This window comes from Gopherus flavomarginatus, chromosome 17 (assembly GCF_025201925.1).
Source record: "Gopherus flavomarginatus isolate rGopFla2 chromosome 17, rGopFla2.mat.asm, whole genome shotgun sequence".
In the NCBI taxonomy this organism is placed as follows: domain Eukaryota; kingdom Metazoa; phylum Chordata; order Testudines; family Testudinidae; genus Gopherus; species Gopherus flavomarginatus.
The window spans coordinates 8,410,366-8,427,142 of NC_066633.1; the positions used below are offsets into that span (position 1 = coordinate 8,410,366).

The 16,777-nt window shown below is 46.6% G+C and overlaps 1 protein-coding gene across 3 annotated transcripts in view; it reads left to right on the forward strand.

Annotated features, from left to right (window-relative positions):
- Window positions 1-1,474: 1,474 nt before the first annotated feature.
- VAV2 (vav guanine nucleotide exchange factor 2) overlaps window positions 1,475-16,777 on the forward strand; it is a 316,987-nt gene continuing 301,684 nt past the window's right edge. For all 3 annotated transcript variants that reach the window (XM_050926981.1, XM_050926983.1, XM_050926982.1), the window contains exon 1: window positions 1,475-2,385. In XM_050926981.1, coding sequence (XP_050782938.1) covers window positions 2,182-2,385 — 204 coding nt within the window. In that variant the 5' untranslated portion in view covers window positions 1,475-2,181. The remainder of the gene's footprint in view (window positions 2,386-16,777) is intronic.

The window sequence follows — 16,777 nt, forward strand, 5'->3', positions numbered from 1 at the left end:
AATTTCCAGGGTTCCTAGGGTGACATGTACGGTCAGATGCTCAAAACCAGTCAGCACCCCTGCTACTGAGCTTTTTTTTTGAAAATCTGACTGCTTATTTTAGTCTCTAAATGGGAGCTGAGAACTTCTGAAAATCTGATCTCGCTCTCTGCTTCAGTTCCCAACTGTAAAATGGGATAACAACACTGCCTTCTTTTCCTTCTCAAGTGTATCTGCAACGTCTAGCCTGATCATGGCCTGATCTTGGTTGATTCCTGGAAGTCAGTAGTTCTCAACCTGTTTACCATAGTGGGTTGCATATGTAGCTCTCTCTGTGTTATGTGGGCCATAGCCACACACTATATATCTGCTACCTGTATGGCCCTGAGGATGTCAATGGGGTTACAGCTGTGTGCTGATTGGGCCACAAACAGCCTGGGGCTTGAGAACCACTGGGCTGGATACACCGTTTTACAAATGAGTAAGTGAAACTGACTGAAAACCAGAGCTGAAATTGACCAGCCTGTGTTGATTCTCCCAGGCCCAGAAAAGGGCTATAGAAACACACCCCTGAACAAACAACATGAATGGTAAAAAGTGAAGGTGAGGAGTGAATAATCTAGGCCCCTTGCAACAAGGTACTTAAGCATGCGCCGAATTTTAAACCAGTGCCAGGCCACTAGTCCCAGGCAGGGACCTGCAATGGATGGGAAGCGTTGTTAGGGAGAAGGTGACCTGGGGTCTGTGACTTTCCTGGGAAGTATCTCTTTACATGTTTCCATGGAAACATTTAACGCCAAAAAATATAACTCATCCGCGCCAGGCCTGACCCTGTGTCTTACAACATCAGTGTCAGCAGCGGGGAGTCTCCCAGCCGCTCCGTGCCCCTCAGCGCCCCGTGGGGAGAGACTCCACCGGGGCAGGCCTAGCCCCCCCGGGCAGCGCGGCCCTGGTCCTGCCTGGAGGGGGCCCCACCCCCGGCTGCCCCTGACCCCCACGCCAGGTTCCTCCTGCGAGGGGAGGAAGTTGAGTTGGGCGAGGGGAGGGGAGCGGAGCGGCCGCCGAGCTCCTCCTCCTCCTCCCCCCCAGCCGTGAGCTGCAGCCGGGCAGCAGATCGGACCCGGAGCAGGCAGGGGCCAGCTGCCGCCCCCGGCCAGCCCTGCGGGGACCCCGAGGGGAGGAAGGGACGCGGGAGCCGCCGCCGCTCCTCGCCAAGGGGGGACACATTGTATCTCCGCGGCGCGTCTGCCTCTTTGTCTGCCTCCCGCCGCCCCCAGCCAGGGAGAGTTGCCGGATTGCAGCCCCCCCGGAGCAGGGGGGACAGCGCTGCCCGCGGATCCCCGCCGCCCCTCTACGGGGGGAGGCGAGAGAGGGCGGGTCCCCCTGCGCCCCCGGCCAGCTCGGAGAGAAGGGGGCGATCGAGAGTGCGCTGCGCTGCGGGGCTTTCTCCGGAGAGAGGGGGCGGGCGGGCCAGAGCGGCGAGGAGGGGCGGATTTCTTCTTCTTTGCCTTGTCCAGCGCCGGGAAGCCGCACAGCCGAGCCCCAGGGCCGGGTGCCTCCCCCTTCGCCCCGGGTAGCGGGGCTTTGTTGGCTCGCCACGTGAACCCACTTCGGGACGGCGGCAGCCCGCCGGGGAGCCCCAGACAAAGCCCCATTGAAAAGAGGGCAGGGGACGTCCAGCAACTCCAGGGGGAGGCTGGAGAGAGACCAGCGACCCTCCCCCGCGAGCAGGAGCCACCTGAGGGGAGGCGGCAGGCGGGAGTGGGTTCTTAGCCCCCCACGCGTGTCTCTCTCCTTTCCTGGCTGGAGCTGGAGCTGGACGAGAGAGCCGAACCCAGCGTGTGGGGGAAGAGATGCTGAAAGGAGCCGCTGAGCTGGGATCTATGGAGCAGTTTATAGGAAAGAAGTAACGCTGCCAAAATCCCGCCGGGGAGTGATAAAACGGAGCCTTGGAAGTGTCGGTTCCCTCCCCCCCCCCCCACTCCAGCCACTGGCTGCGCATCAAAATGGGAAGGAGCAATAGCGCTTTACGGTCTTGCAAAGGGAAGCTTCGAAACTAACCCAGGAGCCTCCAGATCCGAGGAGGAGGAACTGCTGGGGTGTGTGTGTGTCCTCAATGAACAGGAGCGGGGGCTGGAACCGCTGGAAACTCATCTAGGACAACTCCCCCCCCCCCCCAAGGATCCATTTCTCTGAAGGACCATGGAGGAGTGGAGGCAGTGTGGCCGCTGGCTGATCGACTGTAAAGTTTTGCCCCCGAACCACAGGGTGGTCTGGCCCTCAGCTGTTGTGTTTGACCTGGCTCAGGCTTTGAGAGATGGAGTCTTGCTCTGCCAGCTGCTTCATAACCTGTCACCTGGATCTATTGATCTCAAGGACATCAATTTCAGGCCACAGATGTCACAGGTAAAATGAGACTGGGATGCAGACAGTATTTGAAAGAAGCCGTGTATATTAGACACCTAGAAAATACTCCCAAGTGGGGATGATTAGCATTAACACCCTTAATGGGGCACCATCAGCTTGAATCTAGTCAGTTAACCAAAAAAAAACTGCATTAAAAGTAGCTTCAGGTCCTAGATCAGCCCTTGAGTCCATCCCCACCTCTTGCTAACTGGTGCGGCTCGAGAATCACATTTGTCTGTTTTTTAAAAGTGTCTTTCCCTTGTTGCTGTGCGACAGACCCACAAAAAGAGTGGAAAGTGTGCGTCCATGGGAAATGGTGAATTACAGAAAAGTAAACAAACTGGCAAAATGGAAGTATTCCACCTCCAGTCTCCCTTCGTTCATAGCTCTATTAGGTGTTTCATGTAATTAACTGGTGTACAAAATTCAGATAGAAATGGTTTTGGTTTTAAGGTGACAGTGCCCCTTTAAGGTTGGTATTTCAGAGAATGAGACTGGGCTTCAAACACTGCCCTGAACACTTACTAGCCCAGAGACAAAATCTCGCCCACCTTCTACCATGATTTTAAAAAACCAAACCAAACCATGATCTTACTCGTCTGACACAAATAAAATGACTTGCCCTGAATGAGAAGAATTCTACAAAACTCTGTTAAATGCTGTTTTAACCATAGCATGATAGCATAGCTTCCTCCCCCAGCTGGCAGCGCAATCTGATGATGGGTCCCTACTCCTGTGCAGTGCCAATGGGGATGGGATCCCCCCCTGGATCAGGCATTTGTGCTAGCAGATTACATAGTAGGATCGGGACCAAAGGGTATCATAACCCTCTATGATCCTTTTTAAGGCTCATCTGTTAAAGGGGCTCTGTCAAGTAGTTATAGGTCAAATTCTGCAATCAGATCTGTGTGGGTGTACGCCGCGATCCCCCAGAGATGCCACTGGGATTGTGCACAGGTTCAGTGGTCCTGCTGCACGGCAAGACTGGATCTTAAGGGTTTTGAACTTGAAAAAAAAGTCTTACAAAAATGATCAGAACCAGAAATGTTTCCAGATTTTTTTTATTTTACTGAAAAATGTTTTTTATTTTTGTTTGTTTGTTTTTAAAAATATTTTCTTTAGGCTTTTACAATCTAAGCATTTGTGGTATTTGCTCTAGAAGTGCATGGGAAACCAGAGAATGAAATTGACTAGAAACACAAATGAAGCTGGCTCCTCTGCCTTTGCTGTCCACACTGAGCTAACTGTGGAAATAAACGAGTAGCCTATATGTTGATGAGTAGATATTAAACATGTGACCTGTTCTAATAACCTCAGGTTTTACTGGTAACAAAGGCAAGGGAATGTTATTGGTAGCAAGGGTATCCGGGTGTGATGGTTTTTCCAAACGTAAATTCAACTTGACAACTCTCAAAGATAAATAGCAGGTCATCCTGAGTCCTAAATGGATGCACTGCAACCATCCTCTCTATCCTGGGACTGCCTTTGTATTTGTTGCATGAGTGGGTTTTGCTATATATTTTCTAGTAATGTTTTCAGCTGTTGTGACTTCTTGCCTATAATAACTTGTACGTTTTAAGGAAATACTGAAAAACTGTTGATTGCCCTGTGCACTTTCAATCAAAATTCAAGGACTTTGTGTTGAGTACAAACTTACTCTCGGTTCTGCAAAGATTTAAGCACTTGCTTAACTTTTCACATTAGTAGTCAGGGGCGGCTCTAGGTATTTTGCCGCCCCAAGCACGGCAGGCAGGCTGCCTTCGGCGGCTTGCCTGTGGAGGGTCCACTGGTCCCACGGCTTCGGCGAACCTCCCGCAGGCCAGGGGACCAGCGGACTCTCCGCAGGCAAGCCGCCGAAGGCAGCCTGCCTGCCGCCCCCGCGGTGACCAGCAGAGCATCCCCCGCAGCTTGCTGCCCCAAGTATGTGCTTGGCGTGCTGGGGCCTGGAGCTGCCCCTGTTAGTAGTCCTGTTTATGCAGATGAATAGTCCCATTCAGTTAAAGCTGACCACCTATGTAAGTCTTTCCTCAGGTAGAGCCCAAGGCCCTGATCCTGCGAACTACTCTGGGTGGGGAAACCCTTATAAGGAAGAATAAGACTCCACAGGTCGGTTTTGGTAAATAGGACTCATCAATTAAGGCAGACTGCCCGTTTGTGTCTGCGTTATAAACTGATCAAACGGCCTTTCTAAGAATCTGATTTAAATGTTTGATCTCTTAGCCATAGTTTATGTTTGGAGGAAACATCTAGTTGCGCAATGTAGTGATCTGTGCGTTCTTAGAACACCCTGAGGGTGACACACTCTGAATTCTTTTCTTTTAAGGAAACATTACCGCCCTCCAAGTACACTTTCAGTTCCAGATCGACTGTGTGTGGAATTCAGAGTTGGACTAAAATGATTTACAGATAGCTGAAATATAGGAGAGCTCTCGGTGTTTGTAAAGGAACTTATTGACCCCTTAGTTCTGGCCGCTGTCTGCTTTGTGAGGCTGGGGCTATAGAGGAGTTCGATATCTAGTTAATGGCTGCTTTTGGAGCTGTCGAGAACCTACTACGCCTGATGAAATTACTGGAAGCTATGGGAATTTGTGATTTCTGGAAATTCAAGTAAAACTACACACAGCTGACTAAAATGGTCCTACTTTTTAGTCTAAAAGTACCCTGCTTTTCTAGTTGTACTTGCAAAGTACTCTTTAAAGCAAAAACATTTTAAGTTTTTAAATCTTTAAAACTGATAAGATTAGAAAACCTGGATGTCCATCGTAACCAAAGGACTTGTAGACCATTTCCTCTTTCACTTAAGACCCGATCCAGAGCCCATTCCACTCATGTCAGCGGTTTTGGGGTTAGATGGGTACCTGCCAGCTTCTGCATGCAGGAACTAGTGATTTTCCAAGGGCAGCTAGTGACTTCACAAAACACCTCCAAATAGATCAAGGGTCATCTTGCTCCTCTCCTTGCTGTGTTCTAGAGGGTCTGTGAGGCTGTCAGCTATTGGAGGTAACAGGACTTTGACAAAGGAAGGCTGTTAGAGCTCTAGTCTAGGAATCAGGAGACATGCTTAATTCCCTGCTCTGCCACAGACTTCCCCTGTGACGTGATCTTGGGCAAGTCACTTAGTCTCAGTTCCTCATCTGTACAATGGGCATAACAGTGCTGCCCTGCCTCAGAGGGGTGTTGGGGGGAGGAGATTTAACTATATTATAGACTAAGGGGCTCAGATATTGTGGCAATGAGGCCATACAAAATTAAGTAAAGAAGTAACAGATCCTCCAAACGCTGCATTTGAAATACAGACACGCACACAGGGCATATTGGCCTGGTTAGGTCAGCAGCGTCTTTCTTTTTACAGAAGTTCTCCGCTTCGCCTTAAATGCTGGGGAGAGAGAAACTCATAGTAGACATGATGCAGGCAGGGTAATATTCTGCCCTCGGTTTCACCTGCTCATCGTCAGTGATGTAAATAGGGTTACACAGGTGTGGAACAAGAGGCAGAATTTTGCCTGTGGTGAGAGTTCGTTTCAAAGGCCAGCAGTGAAATTATGTCTTGGTGAAAAGGAAATGCTTTTTGTTCCAGAGGATGCTGGTGTCTGTGACTTTCCCCTTCATGCTGATTAGCAGTGGAATTTATTTTACCTGCAGCCATTAGAAGTATCCTAGAGAACACACTGTGAAGTTGGTCTGTCAGCTCCTATCCTGAAACCAGAAAAAACAACCTTGTAAAAGGCACAAAGGACTTGCTTGTGTTCCCTGCTGATGAGAGGTTAGCTGAGGATCGCTTCATCCCGATACTGTGCTGTGCTTGTTGGGCAAAGGAACCATTCATAGCAGAAAGTCAGTCAGTCAAACCGGAGAAGCTTTGCTCCTTGATGCTGTGTGGAGTTGGTGCCAGGGCATATTCATTCTGACTCTTTGTTAAAAGCCAGCTCTGCAGGCCGAGGTCTCAGGTTGTCTCATTCATGTTGCATCTCGGAGACTTTGGTTTGTTCCCTGATGCTGCTGGCCAGGGTAAGATTTGCCAGCCCCCTAGTCAGCCCTAACTTTCTAGCCAGGGCATGCTAAGTAGAGGCCTCAATGGCCAATGCTGTGTTCTGCACATTGGTGCAAGCAGGGCCAGCTCCAGGCACCAGCTTATCAAGCAGGTGCTTGAGGTGGCCATTCCGGAGGGGGGGGGCAACACTTTCAGGTATTCGGCGGCAATTCAGCGGAGGGTCCCTCACTCCTGCTCGGAGCGAAGGACCTTCCGCTGAGTTGCTGCAGATCGCGATCACGACGTGGTTTTTTTTTTTTTTTTTTTTTGGCTGCTTGGGGCGGCAAAACCCCTGGAGCCAGCCTTGGGTGCAAGGCTGGCTTTGGTAAGACCTGACTTCTGCTAACGAATCATATTGCTGCGGGAGCAAGGTCCAAAGTGGTGGAAAGTAAGAAAATGGCTTCAATCCCCTTCCCCTCCCATCCTTATTGTTCTGTCCATTACTGCTATTGGATTTATTGGGATTTGAGTTCTGGCTTGCCAGCTTGTGAATCAGGAGACCCAGCTGATGCAAGGAACATCCTCGTTTGCAAAATGCAAGCAGCTGCAGCAACCCTAGGGTTGAAATCCTTCAGTCTCCTGGGTGGAATTCTATAGCAGACCTCCTTCATCATCCCTCCCTTTCCCTCCTCCCAGAACCCTTGGAGCTTTCCACGTCCTCCCCGGTGGTAATCTTTGCTGCCACTACGGATAATTTCCAGGATCTGGGTTAGAGCAGTAGTTATACACTCCAGCTGGCTCCCTTGTATCCGTTGCTCTTTTCGTAATTAAAACAAGGAGACAAGTTTTATTTTCCACTTGAAAGATAACTGCTAGTTGAGTTTCGCATTTTTATTGCTGGTTAGATTTGCTTGTAATTTTGTTAAGTCTTTGACCCAAATATAAATTAAATAAGTGCCTCTGCCCTGTGATACAACTTGGCAATTTTTCTCGGTTGTAACATTGTTTGACTTCACATGAGTTTGAATGTGGCTCAATTAATTTTCCCTCACAGGGAAACCTTGACTTGTACTCGTGCTGTCGCAAAGGCAGTCAGAGGTGAGCTACCAAATCGGGTTCTAATTACACAAGGAGCTCTGCGTGGGAAAACATCTGTGCCAGCACAGAGCCCTTGTTACTTCAGTGAGGCTCTGGATCAGCTGTGTGGCGCTCCTTTGCCAGGCAGGGAGTAGGTTTGGTTTGATCCAGACTTTCCCATGGAGTATCTTGCAAACACTCTGATCTAATTAACCAGATTTGTAATAGAAATAGCTGCTTGTTCTCTTGGTTAAGATCTTGTATGGTATCCGATACATCCTCTGTTGAAGGCTATAAGTTCTACCCTGGTCTAATAGATCTTTTCCATCTATACTGTGAACTTTCAGGGATGAAGGGAATGTTTGGTGTCCTTCAAGAGGACAAGAACAAAAAACTAATCCACTTTGCCATTGCTTCTGTCTAGAAGTTGCTTTTCTTATTCCATAGTTTGCTAATAATTGTAGGCAGGGCTGGACAGTTGTGATCTAGTGGCTTGGTCAGAGGGCTGAAAGTTGGAGAAACACAGGCTTGAATCCCAATTCGGTCACTGACTTGCTGTTCAATCTTGGCAAGTCATTTCACCTCTTGCACCTCACTTTCTCGTCTGTAAAATGGGGCTAGTAATGCTTTTGTAAAACAACTTTGACCTATGGATGGAAAGCGCTATATATACGCATCAGGTATCTTCATTATGAATAAATGAAATTAGCTGAACTACAGAAGCAGCTAATGTTCCTGATTTCGAAGAACATCCATTTGAATGGAAGAAGTTGGGAGCTGTTGGCTGAGGTTACATGCTACTACATTGGTTGCTGTGCCCTTGGTAAGGAATAGTTACTGCTTGTACTCCCCTGCAGGTGGGAGAAGGGGTTCCAGATACCTTGTCACCTAAGACTCGCCCATTCCAGTAATTGGATCAGCAGAACGAATGTTGAGTGCTCGGTTTATTAGCAGTCCAGCCTTTTTTAGCAGCATGCTACCACTTTGTGGGCTTTGATTAGGAAAAAAGAGGATGTGAAAGCTACTATGATTTCAACCATGTCTCTGCCTCGACTGCAGATAGCTTCTTATGTGTGTTAGCTGCTCCTGGTTGACCTTAGCTCCTATTGGGACAGACTATGACCAACCTGTCTGTTCTTTCATTAGCAATAAGCGATGCAGTGAGCAGGCAGTTGTAGGAAAGAGATCTTTACTGATTGCGTAGATGCCAGTGTTACATGCTAAGAGGTCTGTGTTTGAGAGCACTCTGGCCAGGACTAGCTCCAGGGGTTTTGCCACCCCAAGCAGCCAAAAAAAAAAAGCTGCGATCACGATCTGCGGCATTTCAGCGGGAGGTGTCCTTCGCTCTGACTGAGAGTGAGGGACCCTCCGCCGAATTGCCACCTAATAGCTGGATGTGCCGCCCCTCTCCAGAGTGGCCACCCCAAGCACCTGCTTGCTAAGCTGGTGCCTGGAGCCGGCCCTGACTCTGGCCCACCTCAGATTCCTGAGCCACTGGTGTTGCACCAAACAAGATTCCTACTGTCACCTGTCCCTCTTCTCCCAGTTCCGCTCAATCCTACTACATATGTTAACTCAATGTTGGTCATGACTTCTTGTCCTAGCCAAGATAAGGCCTTTGGGGTTGGTGGTGGGGAGTAATTGTTGGTTGCTCTAGAAGGCATGTAGGGAGAGTCCGTAAGCTTCATGAGATGCAGAAAGAACAGCATTGCAGGGGAGTATACCATGAAACATGCCTATCCCTTAATGTATCAATTGGTGTCAGTTCTACTCTCAAGGCGGAGGTAACAATAATAAATACTGGGGGAAGACAATGAATCCTGCCTCTGCAGCATTTTAATACCGTTCGCTTCTGGCACGTTAACCCTTCTTCTTACAACAATGTTGTTTTAAAGCTATGTGGGAGAAAGCAGCTTTAAGAGACATTCTGTCCAGAAAGTCACTATTTCTTCATTTCCTCCCCTCTCCCCCCCATGCCCCGGTTTTGAACAAGACCATTAACTCAAGTACAACTGAGCTTGATGTTACCTGCCCTGAAAGGCAAACCATGCACCTGGCAAACTGGTGGCTAACAGTGGCGTATTATTGCCAGGGGCGGCAAATTTATAATAGCAGCATTTTTGTAATCGTGGCATCAGTGACGCCGTGATTCTACCAATCATAGCACCTATTGAAACCACCAATGACAGTGCGACTCCATTTAGTAAACATACTTTTGAGAATCTTAAACTGCACCGGACCCGCACTTGAACGCGGGGTTTTGGATCCATGCCCGGTCCCTCATTATAAGCGAAATCACACTATGCAGACATGCATTCAAGCGAGGGGCCGTTGTATTTGTAATTTGTTTATAATAACTTGTAAATGTTCAATTTATTTTAATGATATTTAGATTCATTTTAGTTCAAACGAATTTGTAAAAAAACTAAAACAAGTTCATATGGGGTCAGGGGGTGGCAATTATTTCAGGGCTGGGGCGGCAAAATCATTAATCCACCACTGGTGGCTGGAGCTGGTGGGGCACTGGCATCTCTGTCCCATGGGAAATTTTAGCATTTTGAACTGCAATGTTGCAATTTCCTGTGTAGTGTAATGTTTTGTTTTGGGTCATTCTAAATGTTTTGTTTCAGTAAAATTAACTTTATCAAAATGCTGTCTCCCCTTCCACCCCCTACCCCTCCTTAATAATTGAAATGGACGTGTTCCCGCAGAATGTCTCAGTTTGGACAAATCAACATTTTCTGTTGGAAAACTTCTGACCAGCTCTACTGGTTACGAAACCAATTGGCAGCAGAGATTCCTGCCTTTCGATAACTGTAATGTTTCCATAACTCCTATGGCTTGGCTAAACTGCCGAGTCTTGGGGTGTGTGGGGGGGTTTATAGCTATGCTGGCAGAGCCCCTTGATGGAGATGGAGTATAAGCTAACAGGAGGAATTATTCTGGCAGCACAGCTACACCCCTTCCCTGAGCTGCGTTAGCTAAGCTGATAGCAGTGCTCTGCTGATAGCATAATGCGGTATAAAGGCTGGAGATGTAGCCTGCCTCTTGTTCCGCTGTCCTTTCTCAGCCTTGTGTTCTCTTTACTCCTATGCTCCTTTCCCTGCCTGAATGTCACTGTTCAGGATCAGCTCAAACATGAACAATTCTTTGCGCCTTTCACAAATGGGGGGCCTTTTGAAAATACCTCGCCTGGAACCGGAACCCTGCTCCAAAGGACTTTTCCTAGCCATTTCAGGCCTCTCTCGTCCTTGAGTGAATTTCCTGATTGGCAGGGTGAATTCTGTTGAATAACGCTGAGTTCCTGTCAATAAAATCAGCCCCATCTTGTAGGACAGAGGGAATTTTAAGTCTCCAGGACTGTAGTAGGTATTTTTGGTCTTACCTAGGAAATTATGGCAAGAAAAGCCAGCAAGAATATATTTGGCGTCTGCTTTTGAGGTTCAATCATTTCTGCCAGCATGTCAGGGAAAGCATGTTTTGTCAGTGTTTTGTGTTAAACTTTTTCCCAAGTGCAATGATGAAACTTTGCTCAGTGTTCAAAGATCCTGCTTTTATGTACTTAAGTATCTCCAGTGATCACATTGATGCCAACTGATTATAATCACAGGGTAATAAAGACGTCTTTCTGTAGAAGTAAGTGCTCCGTGTCACTGATCATTATCAAAATGCATGTTTCCCACTAATGTACTGATTGCTTTAGCATATGTGTTTCCCGGCTGGGGTGTTATAGCTGCTAAGATGCTGAAGTCCATATATACACATACATAGGTGCTTGAGGGAGGTGATAGATTTGTGCACATTGAGGGCTTGAACATCCAGTCTGCTGGGTATCCAAAACCGCATGGTGCTGCAGGTTCTCTGTGTATTTGACTGTTAAGACCTTTACTTTTATTTTTGGTGAACATATGCTCATTTTTGCCATTGCGTAAAAGATCACCTGGATACTAGAGACGGTTCAATCACATGGTGTGTGTTAGATGTCAATAATGGTTGGCCTATAAAAGTTTATGTCTTAGAACACGTCCAGATGTGCAGGTAATTAATTGTGGCCTGAGATGTGTAGTGGTTTGTTGCTAGTCTGCCGAGGTCCAGTGAACGTATTCCACATGATGACACTATTGGCCATTTATCTATTGATAGGAAGACCAACAGACACCTAACTTTCTCCATTAGATTAAAATAACCCGCTGTGTGCAGTGAATTGTTGGAAAAACACACCGCTCCTCTTCTCTCTGGAAGACAGAAGTAAAATAATGTGCTATCAAAGGCCTACTTATTGATGATCTAAGCATTCATTTGTTACGACAACTCAAAGCGAGCAGTTAAAAAAAATTCAGTACATGGAAGATCAAGGCATGTCGGCACACTTGGCACTAGTAATTATTCACAAGGGTTTGGGACTTAAAGATGTTGCTTGAAAGCTTTATAGCTTCAGTGCTTGTAATGACTTTCACATGTCATGTTAGTTGTTTAATATAACTCTGCATTAGTACAGCCTCATTGGCTGAATAGTTAAGAGAGGTAGATTACAGAGAAGGATGTTTTTTTAAAATAACCTATTGGCTGGCAGGAATTCGATAGACATTGAATGGGAAAGGTGTTTGTATTGTATAGAACCTGGATGCCCTGTAACACTAAATGCTACGCTGACATGTGGTAAAAGAGCTGAGAATTTGAAAGACCAGATGCACCAGGTGTAGGAGATCAGTAAACAGGGTTGTGGGGAAGGGGAATGTAGAAGAGCAGTTGCATGAGCATGTTTTGTCTTGGCTGGTGCTGTGTATATTTCATAGGTGTAGTATTAAGCAGCTAGGTAGCAGTACTCTCAGCTTGCCGCCGGCCTTGCCCTGGTAAGCTGAATATTGGTGAATCAGTTTGTTTTATGAAGTGTATCTTTGACTCTGAGGGCTTATCTATGCTGCAGCGGTGCAGCTGCAGAGCTTAGGGAGGATGCTACCTGTGTGCATGGGAGAACTTCTCTTGTCTGTGTAGATATTCCACCTCCCTGACCGGCAGCAACTATGGCGATTGTAGAAGTCCTCCTGTCAACCTAGTGCTGTGTACACCGGGAGTTCAGTTGCTATGACTGCATTGCTATGGGGTGTGGAAAATCCACCTCCTGTGCAATGTATTGAACTGGTATAGGCTGGCAGTGAAGGCCTAGTCTCAGTGTTTGGGTAGAGAATTGGACCTCTTCAGTGATACAGAAACCAAAGTGTTCTTTGTTTTTTTTCATAGTCTTCTGATCCATCTAGAACCTCGTGGTCTGTATAGTCATCTGTTTGTTACCTTCTGGCTTGCCCTTTCCTAGCCCTGCTGGTTTTCCTTCACGCTCTGCTTCTTACAGGTCATTTCTGCTCCAAAAGATGATGGCAAAATAGCGTTACATACCCATGTTTACTGCATCCCCATGACTTCTCGTTCAGATATGCTCGGTTTTACGTGGAAAAAGGTGTTGTTTGTTTTTTGCCAATTCTGCACGCTCCACCTTGAGCCCAAGAACTGACCTGAGTTCTTTCCTTCTCCTGCATCATATTATCACCAGGAATAAATAAGCTACACGCCAGCTGGTTCCCTGCCCCCACCACAAATGGCACTGTCTGTGCCTGCCGTGAGGCTGCCCAGGTGGAACGCACTCACCCTGCAAGTGGAATGTAATAAAACAATTGTTGTCCGAGAAGGCGGAGGGAGTGAGCTGGATTCTGTTGGCTCTGTCTGCTCCAGGGCTAAGAGGAATAAAAAGTAGTGAAAACGGACTTGCTGTTTTTAGTGACTCAAGAGTGATTTAAATACCCACAGGAAACAGATCTCTTGTGTAAGAAGGTGCCATTTATTTATTTATTTATTTAACCTGGTTGCTCTTCAGGGGTGGGACTGTATTTTGAGGCCCTCTTCCAGCGCTTCGTCCAGCTATAAAGAAGCTATCTTGTCCGCCCTCCCTGACCATTATGGTGAAATCCTCTTGCTCTGAATGGCCATCTAATAATATTTCTACAGAGAGAAAGTAATGTTGTTAAACAGTGTCCGTCCAATAACACTTACGATACTTAACTTTTACTAGCTAGTTAAAGGGTTGAGAAGTTAATCAGAATTTGATGCTTACTCTGCTGCTAGCCTGGTGTATACGTGCAGTGGAGTTAGTGAGTTATACGGCTAGGACAACGATAATGCGCATGTTTATACATCAGCTTCCTGACCACTGCTCAGTGGCAAGTCGAGCTTGTGGTGAGGGAGCTGAGTGCTGGAGCTTAACATCAGATCAAGGCAGCAGGTACCAGATTATACAAAATGATCCGTAGACTTTTACGGATGCTAGGATCAGTATTTCGTGACCGTGCCGCACAGCTTCACCTTGGTTCCTTCATCGGTTCTTGAGGCCTCTGAGGAGGGACCACATTCTGCTCTGTTACATTGATGTAAACCCAATCTGGTGACTACACTGAAGTCGGGGGAATCACTCCAGATTTACATGTATGTAACCGAGGGCATATTCTTGGGCCACAGTTCATACCCCTTTTTTTGTCTGCCCTTAAATCCCCCCAGAAAACACAAGCCTCTTACATTGGTGTTTCTGTTTAGGCTTCAGGCTTTTCCCTTGTCTGCTTAATTTTCCACCCAAGCCTCCACCTAAATAAGATCTCAGATATGCCAATCCCACACATGCCTGATTTCTTATCGCCTGCAGGTTTCTTCCTATGTGAGAACCCAGCATGCTGCCAAGAAACGGATTATAGTGCTTAAAGCAGTGTGGTACTCGGCCATCTCCAGTGAAGCAGAGGCAGACACAGCGCTCTTCAGAGTAGGGTTGGAACTTTCATGGTGTCTCTAGGTGGAGCCTGTTTCAAATGACCGGGTGCAGGTTCCTTTTTCCGAAACAAAATTCCTTTTAGTAGTTGGTGGGCTGCAAGACGCTTAAATAAGAAGGGTTCGGTCAAACTGCACTGAAGACTGGTGGAGACAGGTAAGGAAAACAAGAGCATACCAGAAACATGGCAATGTATTTTATAGGCTTTGTGTTAAGGTTGGGTTCAGTTTATTCTTGAAACATCACTGTGAGGTAGGGAAGGGTTTTTTTGTTTGTTTTTTAATCTGAACAAAAAGGAGGATAAGGATTGACTTGATTACAGTCTGTAAGTGTCTACATAGGGAACAGATATTTAATAATGGACTTGTCAGCTTAGCAGAAAAAGGTATAACTTGATCCAATGGCTGGCAACTGAAGCCAGACGAATTCAGAGTTGAATGGGGCGAACCATTGGAACTCTTTGCCAAGAGGCATAGTGGATTCTCCATTGTTGGCCATTTTAGAAAAACATCGCATCTTAATTTTAAAAGATCTGCTCTAGGAATTGTTTTGGGGGCGGCTCTGTGGTGTATGTAATACATACAGGAGCGGCAAAGAGTCCTGTGGCACCTTATAGACTGACAGACATATTGGAGCACGAGCTTTCATGAGTGAAGACCCACTTCATTGGATGCATGTAGTGGAAATTTCCAGAGGCAGGTATAAATATGCAAGCAAGAATCAGGCTAGAGATAACGAGGTTAGTTCAATCAGGGAGGATGAGGCCCTCTTCTAGCAGTTGAGGTGTGAACACCAAGGGAGGAGAAACTGGTTTTGTAGTTGGCTAGCCATTCACAGTCTTTGTTTAATCCTGAGCTGATGGTGTCACATTTGCAGATGAACTGAAGCTCAGCAGTTTCTCTTTGAAGTCTGGTCCTGAAGTTTTTGCCGCTTTTACAGATCCAGACTAACATGGCTCCCCCTCTGATACGTAATACAGGAGGTCAGCCTGGATGATCACAATGGTCCCTTCTGGCTTTGGGATCAATGAATCTATTAATTTTTGGCCCCGTTTTACAAGTGGGAAATTGAGGCGTAGACAAACTGCGTCACTTGCTCAAGGTTACATAGGGATCGGGGTGGATCAGGAATTGAGTCCAACCTTCCTAAGTCGAAGGCCAGTGCCCTAACTGCTGGGCCAGTCTCCCTTCCTCTCAGATGAATTACTTGAACTCTTCAAAGTTTTGAAATGAAACATAATTAAACTCTCCCTTGTTGTTGAACATCTGTTCCCCTTGAAACATTCCCTCTGCAATTGGTCTACTAAGTGTGTGTGTGGGTGGGATTTTTCTGTCCCCTTCTTCCTAAAAGCAGCTTTTAATAGAAATCTCCATTTGCCGCTACAAACGCGGTATTAATCAAATGGCTTTTCTCAACATTACATTTCTCTTTAAAGAGAGCCCGGAAAAAGTCTGTTTCTAACAAAGAGATGGATGTTTTTTCTTCTTATGTTTTCTTTGGTTGCAGCTCAAGGGTATACTGCAGCTGATGATGCAATACAACCACTGCAACCAATCTGACCCACCGCTCCCCTCCCCAGTCTGTGTTAAATGATGATTTGCAACCTCCCATGTTTCATACAGGGTCAGTCAGCACTGGGGCTCTTTGTGCAAGTCAATTGCTGTGCTAGGCTGGTAGAACGGATGGACGGGGAAAACAGGCGGTGAAGTACAGTTCATAGATACACAGTTAATAAATGTTTGCCATTTAGGCAGTTGTCTTCTGGATTTTTTTATAGCGAGCATCATCTTTACTGCTGGTTTTCAACAACTGGTTCCCTTGGGTATGAACAGTGTGTTTTCAGTGCAGTTTGATGTGCATGTGTACTGGTAGCAAATGTCCCACTAGAGCAATGGTTCTCAGCCAGGGGTACACACACCCTGGGGGTATGCAGAGATCTTCCAGGGGGGTACAGCAACTCATGTAGATATTTGCCTGCTGTAAAATTAGGCGACATAAAAAGCACTAGCAAAGTCTGTACAAATTAAAATTCCATACGGTGACTTGTTTACGCTGCTCTGCACACTGAAATAGGAGTACAATATTTTATTCCAAATGATTTATTTTTATAATTATATAGTAAAAGTGAGAAGTCCAGCAATTTTCCAGTAACTGTGCCATGACACTTTTTTGGTGTTTTTATGTCTGTGTAAGCAAGTAGTTAAGTGATGTGGAACTTGGGGGTACACAAGACAAATCAGACTTCTGAAAGGGGTACAGTAGTCTGGAAGGTTGAGAGCCTCTGCCCTACTGCATTGGGTTCTTCCGCTGAATGGGGCTTTAACCAAATGGAAGGTGCAGTAAGTGTTTTCCATCCTCCACCCTTACTCTGTCCTATAAGTATTTTGAGGTAGGAATGAAGACTTCACCTTCAGGAAAGGTCTGATTTGATCCAATCCTGGATTCATAGATGGGGCCCAGTCTGGGAATTATGTTAATTATAGGGATTAGCCAAGATCCCTACTACCTGTTAGTGGTTCAGGGATTGCCTAATTCAC